The 24,692-nt window shown below is 38.6% G+C and overlaps 2 protein-coding genes across 2 annotated transcripts; one reads left to right on the plus strand and one right to left on the minus strand.

Moving 5' to 3' along the window:
- Positions 1-2,048: 2,048 nt before the first annotated feature.
- Positions 2,049-6,931, plus strand: LOC136750781 (uncharacterized). The gene is made up of 7 exons (XM_066705841.1): positions 2,049-2,130; positions 3,252-3,370; positions 3,580-3,676; positions 4,188-4,557; positions 4,754-4,882; positions 5,711-5,850; positions 6,152-6,931. The coding sequence occupies exons 1-7, from the start codon at positions 2,116-2,118 to the stop codon at positions 6,356-6,358; spliced, it is 1,077 nt and encodes a 358-aa protein (XP_066561938.1). The 5' UTR covers positions 2,049-2,115; the 3' UTR covers positions 6,359-6,931.
- A 1,673-nt stretch (positions 6,932-8,604) lies between these two features.
- On the minus strand, positions 8,605-24,194 carry ace2 (angiotensin I converting enzyme 2). The gene is made up of 20 exons (XM_066705838.1): positions 23,884-24,194; positions 22,017-22,123; positions 19,913-20,124; positions 18,941-19,099; positions 18,311-18,404; positions 17,847-17,990; positions 17,339-17,451; positions 17,031-17,136; positions 16,776-16,873; positions 14,623-14,795; positions 13,995-14,221; positions 13,664-13,808; positions 13,178-13,276; positions 12,351-12,473; positions 11,565-11,743; positions 11,077-11,135; positions 10,519-10,619; positions 10,092-10,205; positions 9,636-9,830; positions 8,605-9,224 (listed from the first exon to the last, which is right to left on the minus strand). Exons 3-20 carry the CDS (start codon positions 20,105-20,107, stop codon positions 9,104-9,106), a joined length of 2,445 nt encoding a protein of 814 aa, XP_066561935.1. The 5' UTR covers positions 20,108-20,124; positions 22,017-22,123; positions 23,884-24,194; the 3' UTR covers positions 8,605-9,103.
- Between the last annotated feature and the right edge of the window lie 498 nt (positions 24,195-24,692).

Raw genomic sequence — 24,692 nt, forward strand, 5'->3', positions numbered from 1 at the left:
TGCTATTATAGAGGGTGAGTGCTTGGCAGTGGTTTGGGCATTGGAGAGATTGAGACACTATTTGGAAACAGTCGATGGAGTGATTCTGGGGATTCAGCCAGAAAATTCAGTAAATGTTCATAATTGCCCTCCTTTCCCCTTCTCTTGTGACGATGCTTGGAAAGCCCAGCAGAATGATCCAGAGACTCAGAAACTCTATCAGAGTCTCTGGGAAGCAGCCATAGAGTCGTCTGAGACCACAGAAAATTTGAAACCTGTGGAGGATAAGGTGTATCGACAGACCAAATTGGCTGATGGTGGAGTGCATTACCAGATTTACATACATACATCTCTTCGAGTGGAGATATTAAGAGCATTCCATGATAATGAGTGGCCATTTCGTTCGATATAAAACCCTCAAAAGAATCACCGCAATTGCCTATTGGCCTAAGATCTGGACAGATGTACGTCATTGCCAAACTTGTCAGGCTGAAAATTGTAGGCCGGCAGGAAAACTGCAGATTGAAGCCACTTCTCCTTGGGAGATGATTGGTATTGATTTGATGGGTCCCTTGCCCCAGAGCTCAAGAAACAATACCCAGTTGTTAGCTATAATAGATTGCTATACAAAATGGGTGGAGCTGTTCCCAAAACCATTGCTAAAGTGCGAATTCAAGAAATATTTACTAGATGGGGCACGGCACAATTTCTGGTCTCTGATCGAGGTTTGTGTCCCATGTCTTGAATCAAACCTGTGAGCAATGTAAAGTGGTGCAGAAATTGACAACTGCTTATCATCCGCAGACTAACTTCATGGATAGGGTCAATCGCACCCTTAACCTATGATTGCTTCTTATGTTGGACCTCAGCACAAGAAATGGGATATTTGCCATCAATACCCGTACACAGGAATCAACTGGTTTAAACTTGGGTAGACAAATCAGAGGGCCATTGGAATTAGCTTTAAATGGACATTCTGTGAATCCCGGGCATCCTGCCTACCCGACCATACAGCGACTTTCTCAAGTGAAAGAGCAGGTGCAGGTAAATGTAAGGAAGGCTAAGGCCCGGCAGAAAAGCAATGATAAGCACAGGCGCGATGTCTAGTTTGCCCTAGAGGATCGAGTATGGGTGCGCAGCCATCCTCTTTCTAGAGCCATGCATGATTTTTCAGCCAAGTTGGCTATATCGTGTTGCACAACTAGGTCCTGTGAATTATCAAGTTGTATTGAGGAGAGTGGTTTGGATATTAAAACTGTCCACATTACTAACTTGAAACCTTTTTATCCCACTGCCTTTGAACTGGAGGACATGCAAAAACAGCATTTACGAAATGTGTTTGAAAATGATGATTTGGATGAGAAATGCTCAACACACATAACTATACAAGCTCATATTTATTTAACATGGTTATTCTTTTGACTCAGATTACATATATCTATTAAAGTTTATTTAAGGTCAATGTATTCTGACAGTTTTTTATTCCACTGCATTACTTATACATATTTGAATTGTATTGTTCGTGGGAATTCATTTAAGTTGTTATGTTTGTGTTTTTCATGTCTGTTTATATCATTTTTAAGATATTAAAACATATCAACGCATGGTGCATGTTTTATTTCCCCTCAAAATATATGTAAAGGACATTGCTCATAATTGTGTGAATGCTGCCAGACTTCAAGAACACATGACCAATTACACGCATGCTCACCTGATTGAATTAATGACAATAAAACTAACAGGGACATGTCTGTGCATCCTTAAGGGCTAATTTCATACCTTCATTCTTTACTCAAAATAAATCTAATACTCACACTCAACTGATTTGTTAAAAATTGAACTTTCACATATTTTCTAATGAAAATCCCTGTGACAATTCCCTGTTGGGGAAGGTATTATGGTACAGAAAAAACATCTATAATCTCTTTCTAGCTACTCTAGTTGAATGATTAATGGTAATTTCCTCTATTGGTCAAAATTAATGAGTGAATGTCCCTTACACATAGTTTGAACTTCTGCTCTGTGCAAAGAAGCAGAAGTGTGAAACCTTCATCATGCTAATGAAAAGCCTATAAATGCGATGGAGTTCAGGAAATGAATCATCACTGCCAAGATCACAATAATTGACGAAACAAGATGAACATGGCCCAGGTGCAGTATGCATTTTTTGTATTTTTCTAGTCTTCACAAACAATAGCTCAGGGCTCCAACCCTCGGATGCCTTAAATTGATCAATCAATGTTTATTTGTATAGTATATACCATTATACACATGGTATCCACAGAGTGCTTTACAGAATGATAAACATACAACAACTAAATAAATAAATAAATAATCCTTGACACTTTCAATAAACTAAAGTAAACCAACATAAAATAAACCATTAGGCACAGAGGAGAAAAAAAAGTAATTTGTTTTCACTGATACTAGTAATTGGAAGTAGACACTAATTTCTGATATACATTATTTACATTGTATTTTTTGTGAGTATGTACACTTCTAGCTCAGTTAGGTGTTTAATTTGGTAATTGGTGAAAATAAAACACAAAAACTTGGTGCCCTGAGGTCTACTTTCTAATTTAAATCGACCATAGGATTTTTGCAGTTTTTTTGTGTGATTGTTTGGCCATACTTTTACTACAGTTTCCTATGGGTTCAACATGCCTTTACTGTGTTTTATTACACTTCATCATGGGAATACCATGATACAGCATAGTACATGTTTGCTGTGGCACCCCATGCTTTACTCCTGGCCCAGCTGAGTAAAGCACAGTGAAGGCATGTTCAATCCACATGAAACTATTATAAAATATTGTAAAACCTTATAAAACCATGTTAAAACCCACATGTTAAATTTACCATGGTAAACTTGCATAATGACAGGGCTGGGGTACCTTACTACGGACTTCATTACAATTATTATAATAATCCACAGTTATTTTTATATCCAGAAGTGTGTATAATTACATTAATTTGTTTACAATATATGGTAGGTGATACAAAATCAATTAACCAGAAAGCAGATTTGCAGCACTGCTTTAAATGTGATTTCCTCAATAACAAAATACATCCTGTGGTCTCCAAATATGACCTGTTTCCACTCAAAGAGGAAGTGGGTCAGTTATTGACATCATAAAAGACTTTAAATTCACATTCAAGAAAGCGTGTTTCATTTAAAATCCATCTTAGGTTGATGCTATAGCTGAGGAGAAACGGACTTCAAGTGTATCTTGTATACTTGGGCATTTCAGGAATATGTGTTCATTTTTCAGGATACTTTTATGAACGGGGGAATTTGCATACTTCACAAGACAGAAAATGGAAAGCATCACTATGAAGTAGAAAACGTGGTGAGATACACAGAGGACAAGATCAATGCCTCTTTTGTACGGTAAGGGCCTAAACATTGAATCATGTTCACAAATGATTCTATTAGCAAACATCTTGACTTGCTTTACTTACTTACAATGAATACATTACAAAGTTACAAAGGTCGACCAATTATGCTTTTGTCTGATCATTTGATGTTCAATGTTTCCTGGAATGGATTAATGTAACCGATACTCCCATCGAACACGGCTGATGGCACTTTCGTTTCAGGAATGGTGATAAACTGCTGATGATCAATGGATCAAATCTGGAGGATCTGCCACCAGAAGCTTTTGCAAAACTTCTCAGTGAAGGTTCAGTCTCACTGGTAAATGCCTGTCTTCAGACCTTTTAAGAGTGGAAGTAGGAGAAGCAAGTATCCCGTCCCCAGCATTTTACAGGAGTAAAAAAACTTTGATGATTTAAGAGTAAAAATGCAACCACTTCTACAGAGAATGAAAATGAAATAACAAAACATCAAAATCGTTTTTCATGTGATATATTAATCAACTGATAAGTAAATCGATTGCAGATTCTATTGAGTATAACACAATGTTAGAGTAAATGTCCACACCCAATTAATAATCACCAGTTTTGAAGAGATAATTCAGTCATGTGTTGGGGTTTCCATCCTTCCTGCCCTGAATCAAACCGAAATCAAATAGACATGATTTCCTGTAGAAATCGGAGCATCGTCAGCACAATCTGTGTGCCTTAAGTAAAGTCATGAGAAATAGGAAGTTGTTGCGAGATAGTGCCTAAGAATTTAAACATTTAAATCTCCACACATTTTATCTACGTTTACCTGTCTATCTGTCCATCAATGATGGGCCTCCCAGACGGTGCACCAGCAAAGTCGGACCAGACGAGAGGAAACGAGTGAGGGGGAGATGTTTATGAAGCCGTACTTCAAGGAGGATATGTTCCTGAAAATCAGCTTAGAGATGGAGAATAAGAACAGCACGGAGGAGGGAGAAACGCTGAGCGAACAGGAGGGAAATCCCGGAGAAGACGATGACTGCTGCCTGGGTGAGGAGAGCCCCGACTGCGACGTCCAAAACCTGCTGCTGGTGTCCATGAGGAGGACCAGTATCTCGGTGATGGTGGGACGGGGCTGCGAAAACCTGCCAGGACCACCGTGTCGTGACTGCACCACCTGCACCATGAACGAGGTCGTAGTGGTGTCAGAATCCAGTAAAGTGAAACTTGGTAAGGGAAAAGTACTCTAAGAAGTATTTTCTTTGTTTTTAGGATTTTGTTTTAAAACAATACTTGACATAGCCTTAAACATCTCAGGAAGCTGCTGTTTAATGATAAATGTCATTTTCTATTTACAACATTTATCTAAACATTATTTGATTGCTTGTTTTCTATGTTTATTTTTCAATTTTCCTTTGTTTTTTAGTTTCCAGAGGCCCCTGCAATTTGTTGCAGGACAAGGTTCAGGATAATATTATAATCCAAAGTATTTTTTACGATCATTACATTCAAAAATGGTCTAACATACCAGTGATCCGGCCATCGAGAAATGCAGGTGGGTAATAAAGTTCCTCAAGAGTGATGTCATGTTATTGTTGTGTTAAATAGCATCTTTATGGGGCTCAGTAAATAACAATGTAATGTATATACATGTAAGATAAGTGTACAAGCCCCCCACCATCAGGGTACCAGTCTTTTGACGTAGGTTTGTCACTCTGTATATTTGCTGTGTGTAGCAGGCATACAGAGATGTGGCTTTCAAATCTGAACACACGCAAATCTATTTTAAATATAGTACATGGCAGAGTCAAATCATTTAAATCGATAAAGTATAATATTGTGAGAGCTCATCTCTCTCTAGATTCACAGGGGAGATATAAGTAAGTTGTGCAGCAATGAGGCCTTATTTCAAACCAATCCCTACAGGTCAGTGAAAAGTAAAAGGGTTCCTCAGACTCACATGAAATCGACAACTGGACTTTCCCTCTAGACTGCAGCCACATGACATGACACTACTACACAGTTTATAGGAGGTGAAAATAAGGAACCAGGAATCGGAAGTTTACTATCCAAAAGTTACTCAGGCCAGGCTATGTTCCCTTTTTGTTTAACTTCATAGATCTGTTTCATTGTCTTGGCGTGCTAGTTTCATTTCACATTGATGGTTTTAGCCTGAATGACATGCTTAATCATATTATTAATATAGGATCATTACCTCAGAAACTAATGTAATGTGTTACTGCTACTACCAAAATCATTTGGATGTGTTGTAGAACCATATGCTTCCGTGCTGAAAAGGTCATTGGTTTTAACTCATACACGTGTCTTATGCTATCCCATACCATTCACCTCTTGACGACAATCTTTATCTCTCATGTTTCAGCCAGTATGACTCTCTATTACTACAAAAGTGACGTTGTAGATGGAGAATTCAAAGGAACCCCAGTTACCCTGAATTTCACCAGTTCGAATTGCTTTCTGAAATGCAGTATTGAGCGTGGCAAGGTTACTCTTAGAATTGATGTAAGTACTTTTACTTAATTGTCTTAATCGCATTTTATTTCCAGTAACACTTTATTTTAGGGTTCACCTACTATGCATATATTACCTAAGTTTCAATAGTAAAATCGAAAAAACATACATCACTATATCTGTCTAACAACTGGTGTTTCAAATAATATATACTGTAATCCCATAATAATCGTTGTAGTAATAGTAGTATTCTTGTGTTATGTTTAATTATTTATTTTTGACTTAAAGAGCTATAAACTGTAAGCTAAGAAACAGATTAAATGTGCTTTAACTCATTCCTTTGTCCTCTCAGACCTGCGAGAAAGAGAAACTGAAGAAGATTTCGAGTGGGAACCCAGAAACCTGGCCGTTTGTCTTCTACATGAAAGCCAGTGGAGAAAACTCTCGAAGTTTCGAGTCTGCCAACTGTCCGGGGTGGTTCATCAAGGACAAAGGAGAGAGAGTGGTGGTATCACCCAACACAAAGGACGGACACTTCTTCATTGTAATCAAGAAATAATCGCTGTGGTGATTGTCTGTGGGGGGTAGACATTCACCTTCCTGAATCTGCAGATGCAGGTTAATTCAATGGTTTGTTCTCTGTTTCAAATATGATTGAAGCTTGTGCTGTGAATATGCCTCAGTGCTCTTAGTCCCATTAATACTACTAGATTTTTTACATTTTAAACATTTTAAACAATTTGAAGTACAGTAAAATAAGCTTAATTTTGGCTTCTTGGCAACATTTCTTTCATTGTATGTTTGTAAATTGAGGTTAGGTTTTATACTTTCTTATTACAATTTGTTTTTAATGTTATCAAATCAAATTCATATTTTTTTATACTCAAATCAAAAACATTATATAAATCTGCTTTGTTATTTAATAGAAACGTTCTGTTTGGAAGGTCAGCTCAGTTAATACACTTTATATTTATGAAATCTGTATGTATGTGTATTGAGTTAACATTTAGAGGACAGAACAGCCAGCAGCTTGCAATCTCATGTAAATGGTTAATATAGCTTTAGATAAATCTAAAATCTAATATTTGTCTAGAATTCCATGTCTCTGTAATTAATAATGATTTTGAAAATACTTCTTGCTATTTCTACTTCTATTTCTAACAACAACAACAACAAAAACACTGCCTGATAGAGATGCAAATGCATGTGTTTAGGTTTTCATTGTCTTTTTTTAATAGTTATATAATAGTTATAGTTAAATAATTTTTAATAGTTATAAGAATAAGGACAATTTATCAAAGTGCAGTAAATTAATGATTGAGAAGAGGAATGTTCATTGTGTCTTTTAGCATAATTTGTATTGTCCCGAGACAATGAGGAAAAAATATGAGTTTAGAATAATCTTCTATTCACAAAAGCACACTGTATTTGTACCAATATCAATCAGGATTTTATTTCCAAAAGACACAGTCAGAACAACACACTTGAAAAGGGCCTGCATGGCTGTACTGTGCTGGCCTGGGTGGCGGAAGGCAATTTTAACTAGACAATAATGGAATTAAAACATCCCAGGTCTACAAATTCAGCTCTGCCAGAATCAGCAGAAATTAGAACATCTGTCAGTACAATTGTCAAAAAATTATAAAATACAAAGCTAAATCATTATTATTATTATTATTATTATTATTATTATTATTATTATTATTATTATTATTATTAGTCGTAGTAGTAGTAGTAGTAGTAGTAGCAGTATTAGTAGTAATAATAATTTATTTGTTTTTAGTATGTTATGTTTGCATTTTAAATGTTTTTTTTTTAGTTAACTGCTTATAACAGAATTATATATATATATATATATATATATATATATATATATATATATATATATATATATATATATATATATATATATATATATATATATATATACTTATATATTTATATATATATTTATATGCATATATATTTATATTTATATACACTCACCTAAAGGATTATTAGGAACACCATACTAATACTGTGTTTGACCCCCTTTCGCCTTCAGAACTGCCTTAATTCTACGTGGCATTGATTCAACAAGGTGCTGAAAGCATTCTTTAGAAATGTTGGCCCATATTGATAGGACAGCATCTTGCAGTTGATGGAGATTTGTGGGATGCACATCCAGGGCACGAAGCTCCCGTTCCACCACATCCCAAAGATGCTCTATTGGGTTGAGATCTGGTGACTGTGGGGGCCAGTTTAGTACAGTGAACTCATTGTCATGTTCAAGAAACCAATTTGAAATGATTCGACCTTTGTGACATGGTGCATTATCCTGCTGGAAGTAGCCATCAGAGGATGGGTACATGGTGGTCATAAAGGGATGGACATGGTCAGAAACAATGCTCAGGTAGGCCGTGGCATTTAAACGATGCCCAATTGGCACTAAGGGGCCAAGAAAACATCCCCCACACCATTACACCACCACCACCAGCCTGCACAGTGGTAACAAGGCATGATGGATCCATGTTCTCATTCTGTTTACGCCAAATTCTGACTCTACCATCTGAATGTCTCAACAGAAATCGAGACTCATCAGACCAGGCAACATTTTTCCAGTCTTCAACTGTCCAATTTTGGTGAGCTTGTGCAAATTGTAGCCTCTTTTTCCTATTTGTAGTGGAGATGAGTGGTACCCGGTGGGGTCTTCTGCTGTTGTAGCCCATCCGCCTCAAGGTTGTACGTGTTGTGGCTTCACAAATGCTTTGCTGCATACCTCGGTTGTAACGAGTGGTTATTTCAGTCAAAGTTGCTCTTCTATCAGCTTGAATCAGTCGGCCCATTCTCCTCTGACCTCTAGCATCAACAAGGCATTTTCGCCCACAGGACTGCCGCATACTGGATGTTTTTCCCTTTTCACACCATTCTTTGTAATCCCTAGAAATGGTTGTGCGTGAAAATCCCAGTAACTGAGCAGATTGTGAAATACTCAGACCGGCCCGTCTGGCACCAACAACCATGCCACGCTCAAAATTGCTTAAATCACCTTTCTTTCCCATTCAGACATTCAGTTTGGAGTTCAGGAGATTGTCTTGACCAGGACCACACCCCTAAATGCATTGAAGCAACTGCCATGTAATTGGTTGGTTAGATAATTGCATTAATGAGAAATTGAACAGGTGTTCCTAATAATCCTTTAGGTGAGTGTATATATGCATATTAATATAAATTACCTGCACATATTTTGCATTCACAATTCCATCGAAGCCTTTCATATCACATTAGTCTATTTTAGAAGCAATTCTTATGAAAAGTGTTGGCATTACAGTCCTGTTTGTTCATTGTCCTCCTGAACAAATCCTCCATTCAGCGTGGCATTGTTCTCTTGTGCTTCACTGTAAGGATTTTCTGATGCATCTTTTTCTTCTTGTTCTCTTAATTTTCTATGCAAAAGGAAATGGAATAGATTTGTATCGCTTACAAGACATGAACACCTGAACATTACCTTTCTTCTTCCATTAACAGATATGTCTTGTTAATGTTCATGTTACAATTTAGAGACAAAGTACTTGATGGAAGAGTCTTGGTTTCCAGAGTGGTTTTGCATTATTGTACTGTAATTAAGATTTCTTTATAACATGTCTAAGTATTATTTGACAACAGGCTGTCCTTGAACTAACCATTAACAATACATACATAGACACACAATACAAAATGGAGGTTATATGGTTAAAACAACAATCTTGGTAGATTATAAATTGTATTTTATCATAAAGGTGTGGTGAGGTATATGCTGAATATTTTCTGTCAGACATAAGATCTCTGAAGTTCATCCAGCAGTGTGCTATACTTACTTCTTCCTGGTCAGGACTCCGGATATGATCAGGTACACGGCCAAAGCCACCACCACCCCTATGACGACCCCAAACACAACCAGCCACACGGTCACGGGCTGCTCTATGGGCGGAGCCAGGGTCGACTGGAGACCTTCGAACTCCAGGGTTTTGTCACTTAACAGAAAAGCACTGTTGATGCGGTCTCTTGACAACCTGTAACAGAGCAATTCATTTATTCATTTTTGTTTCTTGGGCATAACATTGTATACATCGTGACAAAAAACATAACTTATTGTACTAGTGAGAAACTGCATGAGTGCCATGAGAAGGACTGATAGTTGGATATCATGTGCCCTGGTTTTGATATTTGTATGCCTCTGAGTGCAGTGGAGCAAAATTGTGGTCTATTAATGGAAACCATTGTGCCCACTATGTGACAGACCAGGGAAGAGGCGTTTAGAGAAGAAATCATACCGCACAGCAGCCTCCACGTCTGCTTTGGGAATCTGGGTTAAATTGTCCGGATTCATGACAACAAAGTAGAAGGAAATTCTAGGCGTTTCGTCGTATGTCTGGATGTTTTCTGACCTAAAAGTTGAGAAAAACATAAACATTCATGTACGTCTTGGCGAGGCCCATGATAAACATTTCAGTCAGGGAACTGCTACATTCATTTAATTCTTACATCATCGGTATGAGTTACAGTGCAGCGTTTTAAATTCATTTCTGTATTTTTTTGTGTAGATTTTACTCTGCAAACAGAGACATGTTAAAGAATAAAAATAGTTTCTGAGCCTGATTGCTAAATATTATTCTTAAATTAAGAAATCATGCATCCTTCAGTTAAGAGTCTTCATTGAGTATCAAAAGTTTACACATGAAGTCGTGACGTGACACTTACACAAACTTAGGAGTTTGCCCAGTCACCTTCATGTAATACTGTCGCATAGCATAGGCCATCGTTGCTTTGAAGAAATACATTTCGTTTTCATTCCACTGATACTGTAAAATAAATTACACATGAATTTGAGAACATAATAGTATGGGATAGGAAGATGTATACACAAATTATTGCTTAATGGCAGCCTACAGAAAGTCCTTACACCAATCTTTCTGCACAAAACTTCACTAATTTGGCCTGATTTCCATAACACCAGAATACATGATGAAACGCTTTTGCTGGTACATGGACAGAAAGAAAAATGTTTTCTGTCACTGAGCACAACAAGACTATAGTGCATTTGAGAGGATTTATAAACATAATTCTCTCCTAGAGAACGACTGAGATGATACAGTTAGAAAAGGAAGCGGTAAACATCTTTCTTTTACAACATTTATAAGACATGATTAGGACTATTTGCTTTGTTTGACATTTCAGATATTTATTGTTGCTTAACTGGTAACCAAAGCAGATTTGTTCCCTTTTGTGCATAAACCAGAGCGATATTTAGTTACTTACTGCATTATCTCCCAGTGCTGTCTTCAGGCTAATTCTCACTTTGAAAGCATTTGATGAATCTACATGGAAGAAAAATAAATACATAAATACATAAATAAATGCTATAGAATAATAAAAATTATATGTGTGTGTGTGAGAGAGAGAGAGTGAAAAGTCAACTGATACGACTTTATTGATTAACTTTTGTTAATGTTTAAACTATAAATATACATCATTGCTTTCAACAACTGTAGCAGTAGTAGCAGCACAATATTAATGTAACAATTTCAGTACAGCAAAAATGCTGTTCTTAATCATTATGATTAATCATTGCTCTCTAAGAAGTCAAACAAAGATCATGGATGAATGTTTGCTTTGCAGTTATGTCTCATATGCACATATGTATGTATGTATGTATGTATGTATGTATGTATGTATGTATGTATTTATGCTCAGCAATAACAGTCCAGGGCAACGTTTCTCTGTATGAACTGAAAATGCATACGTACAAGGATCCCATTGCTTCCTCCAGCCGACATGCCTGTTATTCTGAGAATTCTGCTCCTTTAACCAATCGAACAGTTTGGAAAAATACTCTATCAGGGGCTGGGAATTCATCCGGGTTTCCATTGTTACTTCTTGCAGTGCTCGGGTCCACGACTTTGATCTTCCCAACTCAAGCATTGCCCTGCAGGGAGGGGGTGCAATGAGAATATAATCAGAAGCCTGTCTGTATTGATGTCATTTTTTAAAAGTGGTATTTAAAGCGATTTCCATACACTGGAGGTCCAGATTAGTAGTGAATCTACTCATTAGCAGCAGGATATTTTGGGCTCCATCTAAATTACTGAAGAAGCTCTTCTGCGTTTGCTATGGACCCCAGAGTTCTGGCACGGGGTTTGATCATAACACATTATTAAGAATTTGTTTAATTTATATTTTGTGGAAGCTATGATCAAAAATGTGCTAGGAAATGTGGCAATTTTAAGATGTAAAGTCTATGTTACCAGTGGTATCTTAAAACTGATGTCACTGCATATGAGAAACAGAAAAAATCATTTGGCAGAAGGAAGCCCTTATGCAGCAAATATTTGAAGGCCTGCTGAACTTAAAAATGCATCCACTGTGACTGGAGAGTTTCAGACTCATCAGTATGTATGTTCAATTGGGACTAAATGTCAGATATGTTTATGAAATTAATGTTTCTAAAATTATCAGTACAGTACAGTATTTTTAAAGTAAATAAATCATATTCATTATAAAATAGAAAAACTGAAGGAGAAAAAATAGCTTACCTCAGTTTGTTGCCAGCAGCTGCAGAGTTGGTGATATCACATTTATACAAATCATCTGTGTTTCCTGCTTCCTTACACAGAGCCTTTTGAAACTGGAACTGGTAAATTGTCCTGGTGAAATATCTTCATAATGTGTGAAAAAAGACAAAATAAAGATGAATGCTGTTGTGAGAAAAAATGATTCCTTAACTGATGTGTCTATATATGAAGACAAGATGATTTGATCTAGATGGTTCTAAAGGGTTTAAGAGGAATGTAATCAAAGAGTCAAGAGATTACAGAGTAAAATAAAACATAAGATTAATTAGTGAGCTTGGGTTATTAATTCAAGCACATGCTTTTATAATTAATGTTTGTTTTGTAAACCATGCAATAATAATTATTTTTTGTCATTCAGCCACACCACTTTCAAATTCATGCTCACAAATGAATGAACTATGCAGACAATTATACATCATCAAAAATCTTAAAAAATCAAATAAATTCAGAATTAATACTGTTTTGTCTTTGAGTCTAAGCAATGAACATACAAGCCATCTGTGATCTGAAGTTCTTTTTGTGGGGATTTAAAGGTGCTTTGCAATGAATTTGGGTGGTTTTAGCAAAATACTAAATAATCACAACTCATTTTATGATTTTAATGAATGAAGACAAAATAATATGACTGTTTCTGTGATATCTGCACTGAAATATCTGTTGACAGGTTCTCTCTCTCATCACTCTTTGATACATCTGAACCTGTGAATGTATTTAATATTCAAGAAGTAGTTTTATGTTATCTTCCTTTGTGAAATTCCTGGAAAAGTGAACAAAGAGCAAACTGTCACCTGATGAACGAGTAGTCATTGGAGACATGAAACAAAGCAGGGGGGTCACAGTATGATTCGTCACGAGGCAAAGGCTCCACCACACCAATCAGCTCTCTCCTGTTGAGAAAAATGGTCACGTTCAGCCATACTGCATCAGCACTAAATGTACGTTCAGCTTACAAGTAGTTAAAGGTTAACAGTTCCATGCACACAGTGGATGTTATAGTGAATTTCAATTTAAAGAAATAACAAAATCCCAGTGATATAGGAGGAGACAGGAGACAACACTATCTTGTATCATATCTATACCCTAGCCATACCATGTGCACATCTTCTCCATTATGCCTAAACCTGTCTGTTAAATACTGTGTGAATAAAAGCTGCACATTTGAAGATGTTTGGGTTCTTAAAATGTACTGCAATAATAAATAACTTGGAGGCTTAAAATCGTGAGACTCCATTGATGAGTCTTCTAAAGTAACATACAGGCTGAGAGAAACTTACTTCATCTCCCACCACTTTTTCATCCACTGGTCCTTTGGGATGTTCCCATTGAACACCTGCCATCTCCATTCCTCAAGCATGTAGGTGAAAGGCAGCGTTCCCACAATGGTCAGCGCTTGCTTCAGCAGAAAGTTGATTTCAGTCTCTAGAAAAGTAGGAAAAACCCCAGTGCGTGAGTCTTACTGTAGAGTGATGTTCCAGACAGTTCCAGGCTTCTACTGTAACTTTGCACATAAATGCTCAGTAATTATACATTGTGAAGCTGAAACAAATATCCTCAATGGCTGGAATACAGGCACAGCACATTCGAAAGCATCAACAAGACACAAACCATTGTCGTCTTGAAAATGTGATGGCAGAAGGTTCAACGCTTTCAGGTGCTTTGGGGTGGCTGCCGAAAGAGACATGATCTCTCCCACCGCCTCGTGGAAACCTTCATTGGCACCGTCTCGCAGCAGGTAGGACAGATTGGCATATGCCATCTGGTACTGGTTGTGCCCCATCTCATGATGGACTGTCAGAAAGTCATCCATATTCACCTTTGAGCACATTTTAATTCTGCCGGTGAAACACAAAGACTTGATTAGAAATACTTATCTGTCTAAAGTAAAAGAGGTACCCACCAAACCATCTGCTCAGTGTGGTGACGTATGGCTGACAAACACCGTGATAATGCCATGAAACAAACCACCCTCATGTAACCTGGAAAGGAGACTGCATAGATGGATATTTTCACCATTAAACATTTAAAATTACTTTCATAAATTCAAGAGCAAACATTGTTGTAGGGCAAGAAGATTTGTAAAAATCACCCTGTAAATTAAAATTGTGCATCAATAATTGACAAAACAACAACATATACAGCTTGACCACTTTTGTAGTTCTGGACAAAAGAGCATATCGAGTGATGACATCACAGTGGTGTTCACTGTAATACAATTCATTTGAGGTCTAGTTACCGGAAGTCTTCTCCATTGCCCATGTCCCAGGCAGTCGGGTGGCACACCACCTTTCTGCCATCATCAGGTTTCACAAGCATGGAATCGTTCCAGAAATTTGGATGCATTTCATAGAGACTGATAGACTTAAAGAATTTCTCTGCTTCTTTAAACATCCTCTCTACTGCCCAGCCCTTAGAAAGGGAAAATATATTGTTGTCATTTACATAAAATGGGATTTATAAGATAATTATGGCATTGTGAAGAGTTTGAATGGAAAAACTCCAAATATTGTCTTTACACATCATTGTCTATTTATAGGTTAAAAAAAGTCAAATGACATTCATAGCACTGAAGTAAAAAACTTAAATGTGACACAGTAACAAAAGACTACTGACATAGGGTCACGCATTACGTAAAATAATTTCAATGTCAACTTTTTCCTGCATTCAATGGATTATATTGCTTATATGTTGGTCATTAGTGGCATCTCCATGATCAAGGTATGTTTTTCCTCCAACACAATACAAATTCATGAATGATAACATACAGTGAGGGAAAAAAGTATTTGATCCCCTGCTGATTTTGTACGTTTGCCCACTGACAGAGAAATGATCAGTCTATAATTTTAATGGTAGGTGTATTTTAACAGTGAGAGACAGAATAACAACAAAAAAATCCAGAAAAACGCATTTCAAAAAAGTTATAAATTGATTTGTATGTTAATGAGGGAAATAAGTATTTGATCCCCTATCAATCAGCAAGATTTCTGGCTCCCAGGTGTCTTTTATACAGGTAACGAGCTGAGATTAGGGGCAATCTCTTAAAGGGAGTGCTCCTAATCTCAGCTCGTTACCTGTTTAAAAGACACCTGTCCACAGAAGCAATCAATCAATCAGATTCCAAACTCTCCACCATGGCCAAGACCAAAGAGCTGTCCAAGGATGTCAGGGACAAGATTGTAGACCTACACAAGGCTGGAATGGGCTACAAGACCATCGCCAAGCAGCTTGGTGAGAAGGTGACAACAGTTGGTGCGATTATTCACAAATGGAAGAAACACAAAATAACTGTCAGTCTTCCTCACTCTGGGGCTCCATGCAAGATCTCACCTCGTGGAGTTTCAATGATCATGAGAACGGTGAGGAATCAGCCCAGAACTACACGGGAGGAACTTGTTAATGATCTCAAGGCAGCTGGGACCATAGTCACCAAGAAAACAATTGGTAACACACTACGCCGCGAAGGACTGAAATCCTGCAGCACCCGCAAAGTCCCCCTGCTCAAGAAAGCACATGTACAGACCCGTCTGAAGTTTGCCAATGAACATCTGAATGATTCAGAGGAGAACTGGGTGAAAGTGTTGTGGTCAGATGAGACCAAAATCAAGCTCTTTGGCATCAACTCAACTCGCCATGTTTGGAGGAGAAGGAATGACCCCAAGAACACCATCCCCACCGTCAAACATGGAGGTGGAAACATTATGCTTTGTGGGTGTTTTTCTGCTAAGGGGACAGGACAACTGCACCGCATCAAAGGGACGATGGACGGGGCCATGTACCATCAAATCTTGGGTGAGAACCACCTTCCCTCAGCCAGGGCATTGAAAATGGGTCGTGGAGGGGTATTCCAGCATGACAATGACCCAAAACACACAGCCAAGGCAACAAAGGAGTGGCTCAAGAAGAAGCACATTAAGGTCCTGGAGTGGCCTAGCCAGTCTCCAGACCTTAATCCCATAGAAAATCTGTGGAGGGAGCTGAAGGTTCGAGATGCCAAACGTCAGCCTCGAAACCTTAATGACTTGGAGAGGATCTGCAAAGAGGAGTGGGACAAAATCCCTCCCGAGATGTGTGCAAACCTGGTGGCCAACTACAAGAAACATCTGACCTCTGTTATTGCCAACAAGGGTTTTGCCACTAATTACTAAGTATAACTTTTTAGAAATGCGTTTTTCTGGATTTTTTTGTTGTTATTCTGTCTCTCACTGTTAAAATACACCTACCATTAAAATTATAGACTGATCATTTCTTTGTCAGTGGGCAAATGTACAAAATCAGCAGGGGATCAAATACTTTTTTCCCTCACTGTAACAAAAAGGAAATCCTGTAAGTTTCTAATAGATGAGTTGAGTATTAAAGCATTGTGTGTTCATGACTAGAACAATGACTTACCTGTTCGACCATGGTAGAGGATACATCAATATCTTCTTTGTTTGGATAGGGTGTTGTTAAAGGGTATAGATTCGTCCAAAACCTTCCCCACATGTCACCTGATAATTCATAAGCAGTATTTGTCATTTTATTTTAAGCAGTGTGTTATTATTATCGATTAAGCAACATGTTTTTCTACAAATCTGTAATCTATTGTTCAGTTGATGCCAAGTGCTATAACAGTAAAACACACGCACACCTCCACCACTGACCTACCTAATAAGTGAGCTGGAATGCCCCCATCTGGGGTAATGTGACCTGGGTACACATCTGCCAGTCTACCTCTCACATAGGCGTGGAGTTCCTTGTACAGAGGCAGGATCTGAAACATCAAAACCCTCATAAAACACACGGGCATGCTGATTAAACTTTAAAATGATGTGCTTGGAATACTGTGTACTCTCACGGTCAACGAGCTCCACTGAATTCACAGAGTGTGGGGGGTTGTGTGGGCAAAGCCTACAGGAATGACCGGACTCCTAAACCACAAGAATGCCACGTTCATGCGAATGAGCCGACTGTACCTCCTGATATAGACGCTGGACATCGTGCATGAGCTGATCTCGAGTGTATTTGTAATCCCCAGTATCTTCACATTCGTAGTTTCCTCTCCAGTAGTCCCCATAGTCGGCATAATCTTTGGTTAGAAAGTAAATAAAAAAGAAATTAAAGAATGAAAGCTCAGAATCACATACATTATAACTCGAATATAAATATATATACACACACACAACCATATGTATTATATGTATTGATGGGTGTAGGTCAGTAACATTAAAATACATCACTGTAGCCATTATATCCCTGTGTATGATGCCAAGAAGAATGGAAGAAAAAAAATGCACCAGACCGTAAAATGTGCCAGAAGCATCTTAATTAAATCGATACGGAATAAAAATAAAACTTGATGTTGACAAAATATAACCTGTGATCATGTTAACAAAGTCATGTATGGACAATAACCTGAGCATATTTTCATGTACACACTTGTCCCTATCCCAGATATTCAAAATTCACAATAGAGGTATTTACTGTTCATCTTTGAAGCTTCATTTTTCAAGTCCACATAGTCCTCATAAAGGGGTCTCATCTTCTTCCCCACAGCAACCCTCCAGCCCTCCCAGGTGTGCAGCCGCTCGTAGTAGTCAGTGCTCTTGGCCATAATGGCCTCCAGACCTGTAACATAACAAGGAGTGTCATGCCACCATTATAGCCAGTAATCATGTTTCACGTATTTAATAAATATTGTAACACAAAGTATCGTCATGCCTATATAGCTTGATGTTCACTAGGCATTACTGGTCATCACAGGCCAGCCTGCAACAGCCAAAACACACAACACACCTGCATCTAAATTACTAGTGTTTGTGTCAGTGTATGTGTGTGTTGCAGGCACACATTACACAAAGCAGCGGAGCATATGAACATACGCAAATCTTATAATAGCTAATTTTTCAGCGCCGGAAAAATCAGCAAAGCAGAAGGCGATGTGTTACCTGGTTCTAAAGTTTGACAATCAAATGGGTCTTCAGGTTTACATACAGTACCAGTACTGTAGATGGTGCTCATCTCGTTTAAGACTTTATTGAGCTGTAATTAGAACAAACAATGTATCTTATAACAGTGTTAAGCAAGAGTAACATATTACATAATTTGTTTCTCTAGATTATATTAAATATAATAGTATGATAATATTATGTCCTAATAAGAAGTATGACATGTTGCACTAGATCTTCTGAGTATTAGTTCTGAGTAATAATGGCTGTTGCATTTTACTGTCGGTGGCTTGGAGTTCCTATTGATGGATCATAAGTGTTTAAGTTTTGGCAGGAATTTGTTTCTATCAATAAGAAGCTGACTAGGCTGTACAGTATCCTGAGGTGAATAACCGGTGCCTGTTCCTGATAAGATCACACAAAAGGGTAATGTTACTGTTTGCTACTGAATTTCATGAGAAACAACCTGACCTCACTAGAGGTAATAAACTCTTTCCCTATTCCCTACAGAAAGTGATCGACATTAAGACATTCTCCTTTAAGTTTTGAAAGAATGAGGTACAACTGTATTCATGATGCAAACGAGAGAAGGTGAGGAATCTCCTGACGGGGCTGTTCGGTGTGACATACGTGAGCCAGTTTGTCAGGTGGTAACACTCCCGATCCTTTGTCTTGCAGTAATCGCAGCTGCAGTTTCGTGGTCTCGTTAGTCATTTGCTCAATATTAAATTTAGTGGAATTTTCTGACGCTTGAGTGTAGAATGCAGACCATTTGTCTCCCATTTCGTTCTGCAGAAAGCAAAAGCAACACAGTCTAAATAATGGCCTCTAAAGCCTGCCTGGAAAACTCAAAGCAAACACTCATCGTAAGTTTACATTTCTGCATATTTTGAAAGCACGGTTAAGGGAGTCACAGTCAGTGAACAAGTACAATCAGGTCAGCTGTCCACAAAGTGTGACCAGCAGGGAGAGACAAGACTTTGACTTCAGCATATACAGCACATCCGAGAAGGACAGAGGGGGGAGCTGTTGCTTCACCTCCACAATAACTATGGATACATTTCTATAAACTGAGAAAGTGGTTGATGCAGCTGTAGGGGGAGGCAGGAGGCACCAGTCATGTCTAAGTATGTTGCTGAATAGTGTTGAAAACAGTATTGATTGATTGATTATATGATGACTGTTACAGACATATTTATTACAGATGTGTTTCAATTAAAAATACATTCATAGATAGAATAAATGTGTGTAAATGTAAAATTCTAACTTTCATGGAAAGGGTATTAAACCCTAAAAACACTGAAGCTTCTATCTCACATCATACCAGCATCAATTTGACATTGAATACACATCACAACAGCATTCTGTGTCTACCACAACCAAACCACATCTGTGACAACTTTACTACACCAGACAAATAGTAACCAATGGTGTACTCTAGTAAACATGCCTTGGAAGCATTTACCACAGTCCTCTGTAGTATAGACCAGTGACGGCACTAAAACAATTTTAAAAGTCCACAAATCCTTAGTTAAACTGACCAAGGTAATCATGGGTAAGAACAGTTGCAGTATAATATATTCTGATTGTAAGCAGACTTACCAGCTTTTGTGAATTTTCAGCGGTAATGTTGGTATTGTATGCCCATGATGCCAGAGAGTACTGGTACATCAGCGGCGAGGCCTCCTGGTCAAATTGGGTCAGGAAGGCTTCGGCCTCCTGCTCACTTCCCTGGGCAGCAGCGGTGACTGCCACAGTCAGCACCAAGAGGAGACGGACAGCCATTCTACCATCCATGACCAAAGCAGCCCTGACTGTGGAAGATTTTGAACATATTATCAAGTACTGTACAGCTCTGGCCTTTGAACATGGTCATAAATCACAGGATGATGCCCTCCCTCTATCCAATCTGTTGGCAGAACCACTCAAGTACAGGTTTAGTCCCTCCCTTTAACTCATTTTCCTTTAATTAACTTACTCCTAATGTCTTCTGTTTTGAATTAACTGGTCGAGGATTAGCTGATGCCAATCACCCAATTACAGCGAGACCTCGGTTGCAAGACTCAATACAATTAAGGCCTTGGGGCTGTTTGTTAGGCCAGTTTGTTAGTTTGCAATGTGTGTGTCAAACCACACATTGCTTCAGCTCGATGAGGGCCCCCTACTTTCCCACCCTGCCTACATCACTGATTTCCACTGGGGCATAAACAGCTGTTCTCTTAATAAAAATAATAATAATAATAATAATAATAATAATAATAATAATAATAATAATAATATTTTTATTTCTTGGCAGACGCCCTTATCCAGGGCGACTTACAACATAAGTGCAAAAATACAGAGAAGTACAAGGCATAAATAATTACAAATTCAACTTAGCTAAAACATAGCAATTCAAAATAATACATTTTACAAATTCCAATTACAATTTACACAAGTACAGTAAGAGACTTCCTACATCCTGGACGGTGAAAGCTAAGTGTTGTCAAGATGTAGGGTTACAGGCTAGGGCTGCGGGAAAGGGAGCAAGGAGGAAAACAATCAAGAACGCAAGGAGCATAATATGCTGAAGTGCTATCTAGCAGGGATAGAGGACTAATATTACAAGTGCTGTCGGAAGAGATGCGTCTTGAGTAAGCGCCGGAATGAGGTCAAGGACTCTGCCGTTTTGACTTCGGTGGGCAGGTCGTTCCACCACTTAGGGGTCAGGGATGAGAAGGAGCGGCTCTGGAGGAAGGAGAGTGGAGAGGAGGCAGAGTTAGTCTTCTGGCACTGGAGGAGCGCAGTGGTCTGGAGGGGATGTATGGAGAGACGAGGGTCTGAAGGTAGCTTGGTGCAGTGTGGTCAAGACAGCGGTAGGTGAGGGTCAAAGTCTTGAACTGAATGTGTGCTGCTATCGGGAGCCAGTGGAGGGAGCGGAGCAGTGGAGTAGCGTGTGCGAATCGGGGCAGAGAGACACCAGACAAGCCGCAGAGTTCTGGATAAGCTGGAGTGGACGGGTGGTGGATGCAGGCAGGCCGGCCAGGAGGGAGTTGCAGTAGTTCAGGCGGGAGAGGACCAGTGACTGGACGAGCAGCTGAGTCGAGTAGTCGGTGAGGAAGGGACGGATCCGGTGTATGTTGCTCTTACCCTCATCTTACCAGCTTTGGTGTTAACTTGTCTCATCATTTGACCAGAATAATATCCTCTATCTCTGGAGCCACGATTTTCTTTCTTCATGGAAATGTCTTCCATTTTCAAGACCCAGGATGTCAGTTAGATGATCCGTCAGGCCATTCTAGATCACAATGCCTCTTTCCAAGTACACAAGGTATATTCTAACACTTTATAAAAAGAGAGGAACATGAAATACAGTAGTTTATTGGAATATAATTAAATAGGTCTAAATAAAGCACTATTATCTCCATTGGGGTAAACCACTGATAAAAGGCCTGGGAATAGCTAGGGAGTATTGCCCATGGATGGTGCGGTCCTTGGCGGAATGAAACACCCCTCGCAAGATAAATCTCCCTTACGTGTCAGTTTGAAGAAACAAATGTGAAATGCAGGTTCATGTTCTCATGGAAACATACTTTTCACACAAATTAAAACAGGTCATCAGCCTTTCCTTTATACTTCTATGGAACGGATCAAATATGCTGTAGTGTGTACCCAAACTGCGCTGGCATTCGACACCAAGGCAAGACTGGTCTTCCAAGCATCTTACATTAGATTACCATCTTGCTTCCAATGCAGACAGTCTGGCAGGCACACATGGTAGGTATCTAGACAGATCTCTTCAGCGGTGTTCAGGCTTGTGATCTGTACACTGAACTAGAAATAAAATACCATTGTTATTTGCACGACATGTTCCCCCAACATAACATTTGAAATACCACGTGTGGCAACTGCACTAAACACAGCGTTAAACTACCAGACATGAGGATGTTGCACATCACAGCTTTACTGTACAGGTTAACACTGGTCTTTAAACAGCAGGTGTAAAACACAATGACATCTATTAAGCGTGGGTTTCCTGGTGAGATTCTGGCGTGTGAGTGGCATTCCTGGGAGCCACACCTTTGGGGGATTTTCTACAAATTTTCAGTTTAAAAAATGGAATTTCGATTTAAAAACTCAAAATTGCCACTTTAAAACTTCCATGATGCAGCTGCAGCAAATGCAAATGTGAGGCGGATGCATTGTGCCTCAAAATCTACAAAATGCAGAAAACTTTACAGGACTTTACAGGAGAAAATACTATTGGGACTTGGTGATGACGTTTATGCCAATTTAAATTGAGAAATCAGGAATGAATGTAATCTGGATGGAAGCTTTCACAATAGTCATATAATCTCAAGCTATAATCTACATATGCAATCCACGGTATTGATTCTTTACAGTTGCTGTTCTTTCCTCTCTGTTTAAAAGTCGCACTTTTATATTTTTAAGTCGAAATTTCAAGTTGACAAGTAGAAATTCTCAGGTTATGATGCTACGGCATCCCTTTAGTTTTCTCACTGACAGAAACCTGTATGTTCTTGGGGGAGTGAAAATTATCTTAACAGAACACACTTGAAAGATAAGCCATTGAGAAAAGTTCAAGACTCTGCATCTCTAGCAAAAACTGGGCAGCAGCTGCTATTCATGGGTGGGATCTGAGTTCTGATAAGAGGCTATGGGTCTGGAAAGAGCTTCAGTGTGCAGGAAGTTTAATCTATTATGCTAGTAGGCTGTGGTGGTTCATGTTACAGGACACTAAAGATTGTCATACCTAGATGAGGAATTTTACAACATTTTCCAGCATCACAATATGAGAGAGGAACCCCTTACTTGAACTGTCTACAAAATAAAGTATATAAAGTAATACTTCGTATGTTTTGTTTGTTTGTATGTTTTGTTCTTGTACTAAATTATGACTTTCCCTCAGAGAATTTACCTAGTGCATAAGACTACTTCCTAATGATGAAGAACACTAAAATCAACGCCATTTTTACAGTTTCTAATCTCTGCTTTTTTACTTTTCAATTGCATAACTGAACTCAGGGCTGCTATCAAGGAAAACACATTGCTCAACCAGCTCGTTGCCTAAGGTGTAAAAATAGCCAGCGATATTGCAGCTAGTCACCAAAGGTCATGATTATGAGCCGTATCTTTTTTTTTAGTTTTCTCATCGAAGTTAAATGCCGAAGATAATGTTCTTACAAGTAGCAACTTTTTATTGAACAAATAGCCTTGAGTGTTCCATGCGTGTTGGTTTCATTTGCTCGATAAGAGCCCATGAGCACTTTGAACCTTCCTGTTGAATAAGTAATAGGCGTTCCGTTTTAAAAGAGGCCAAAGTCTGTGGTAAGTGTTACAAATTGCATTTTTACAAGTTGCAAGTTCTGCTCGGTGTTAAAAAAACAGAAATAGATTAAGTAATTGACTTCCTCAATCACTCATGTTACTCCCCTTTGCGTTTGCACTTCTCCTGAAATGAATAACTACATTGAATATGGTTCTATTTAAATTTCTGGAGGGTTCAAGACATTTTCATTCACTGTAGCACAACAGTAATAAAACACTGACAGGGTGGTTAATAGTTAACTTACCAGAAGCTGAAACCAGGCATTCTTTCTTTCTTCTTTAGTTACCTTTTTTTTTAAGAAAACATCTGATTCCTACCACACTTTCTGGAGAGCTTGCAAGTCAGCGGTGACTGTGGACGTGCCTCTGCTCGTGCCTCTGCTCATGAGCAGTTCTAGGAAGGAGGCTCACTGTCTTCCTCTCAGCATTACAGGAAAACTGTCCTTCTCGTGGTTTTCCTGAGGAGAGCATTTTTGTGCTCACCACAAAGCAGACTGACACTGGAACCGCAGACACAGTTCAGTAGAGCTTCTCAACGGCACCTTCAGCCTTCCAATCACATGTGATCTCCCAGAGTCTCCTGAATTGATTTATGAAATGCAATGTTAAGAGTACAGAGACTCAGCCCCCAAAGGCTGACCCTGACAGTCCTGTTTAAACGTGGAATGTGACCATGCACCATGAAATATCTCAAAGCTCAGGCATCTCAAGGCCCTTTGCCTGGAAACACATCTGGTTTCTTTATCAGGTCTGTTTGTAGCTTAACACTGAAAACAAATCAGGATCTGATCCTTTGGTCCAAAATATGTGGTTTTGAAAATAGGTTAATGTAAACATTACAGCTCGAGCAGGAAAACATCAAATATTCAGTGCTCCAAAGTGTGTTCAGGTACTGGAGCAGAATGGTTATTTTATCTAGAGGGGATTTGTTTATTGCCCTGTGTGGCTTATAACTGAAACTGCAAGGGTAAGCACTATAAAACTCCATGGTATCAAGATGTTGTGAAGAACAACGTGATAATGAGTCAACATTAGACATATTTGATGAGAACTT

Source organism: Amia ocellicauda, chromosome 6 (assembly GCF_036373705.1).
Source record: "Amia ocellicauda isolate fAmiCal2 chromosome 6, fAmiCal2.hap1, whole genome shotgun sequence".
In the NCBI taxonomy this organism is placed as follows: Eukaryota; Metazoa; Chordata; class Actinopteri; order Amiiformes; family Amiidae; genus Amia; species Amia ocellicauda.

What these genes read in the sequence shown, in the direction of transcription:
- LOC136750781 (XM_066705841.1), top strand. An exon ending in ATCCAGTAAAGTGAAACTTG is followed by an intron (nt 4,558 to 4,753) that starts GTAAGGGAAAAG and finishes TTTGTTTTTTAG; the next exon opens with TTTCCAGAGGCCCCTGCAAT. An exon ending in AGGTTACTCTTAGAATTGAT is followed by an intron (nt 5,851 to 6,151) that starts GTAAGTACTTTT and finishes TTGTCCTCTCAG; the next exon opens with ACCTGCGAGAAAGAGAAACT.
- ace2 (XM_066705838.1), bottom strand. Translation starts at nt 20,107, where the DNA reads ATGGATGGTAGAATGGCTGTCCGTCTCCTCTTGGTGCTGACTGTGGCA. An exon ending in GGCAATGGAGAAGACTTCCG is followed by an intron (nt 14,222 to 14,622) that starts GTAACTAGACCT and finishes TTTCACCGGCAG; the next exon opens with AATTAAAATGTGCTCAAAGG. An exon ending in GCTGCTGGCAACAAACTGAG is followed by an intron (nt 11,744 to 12,350) that starts GTAAGCTATTTT and finishes CCCTCCCTGCAG; the next exon opens with GGCAATGCTTGAGTTGGGAA.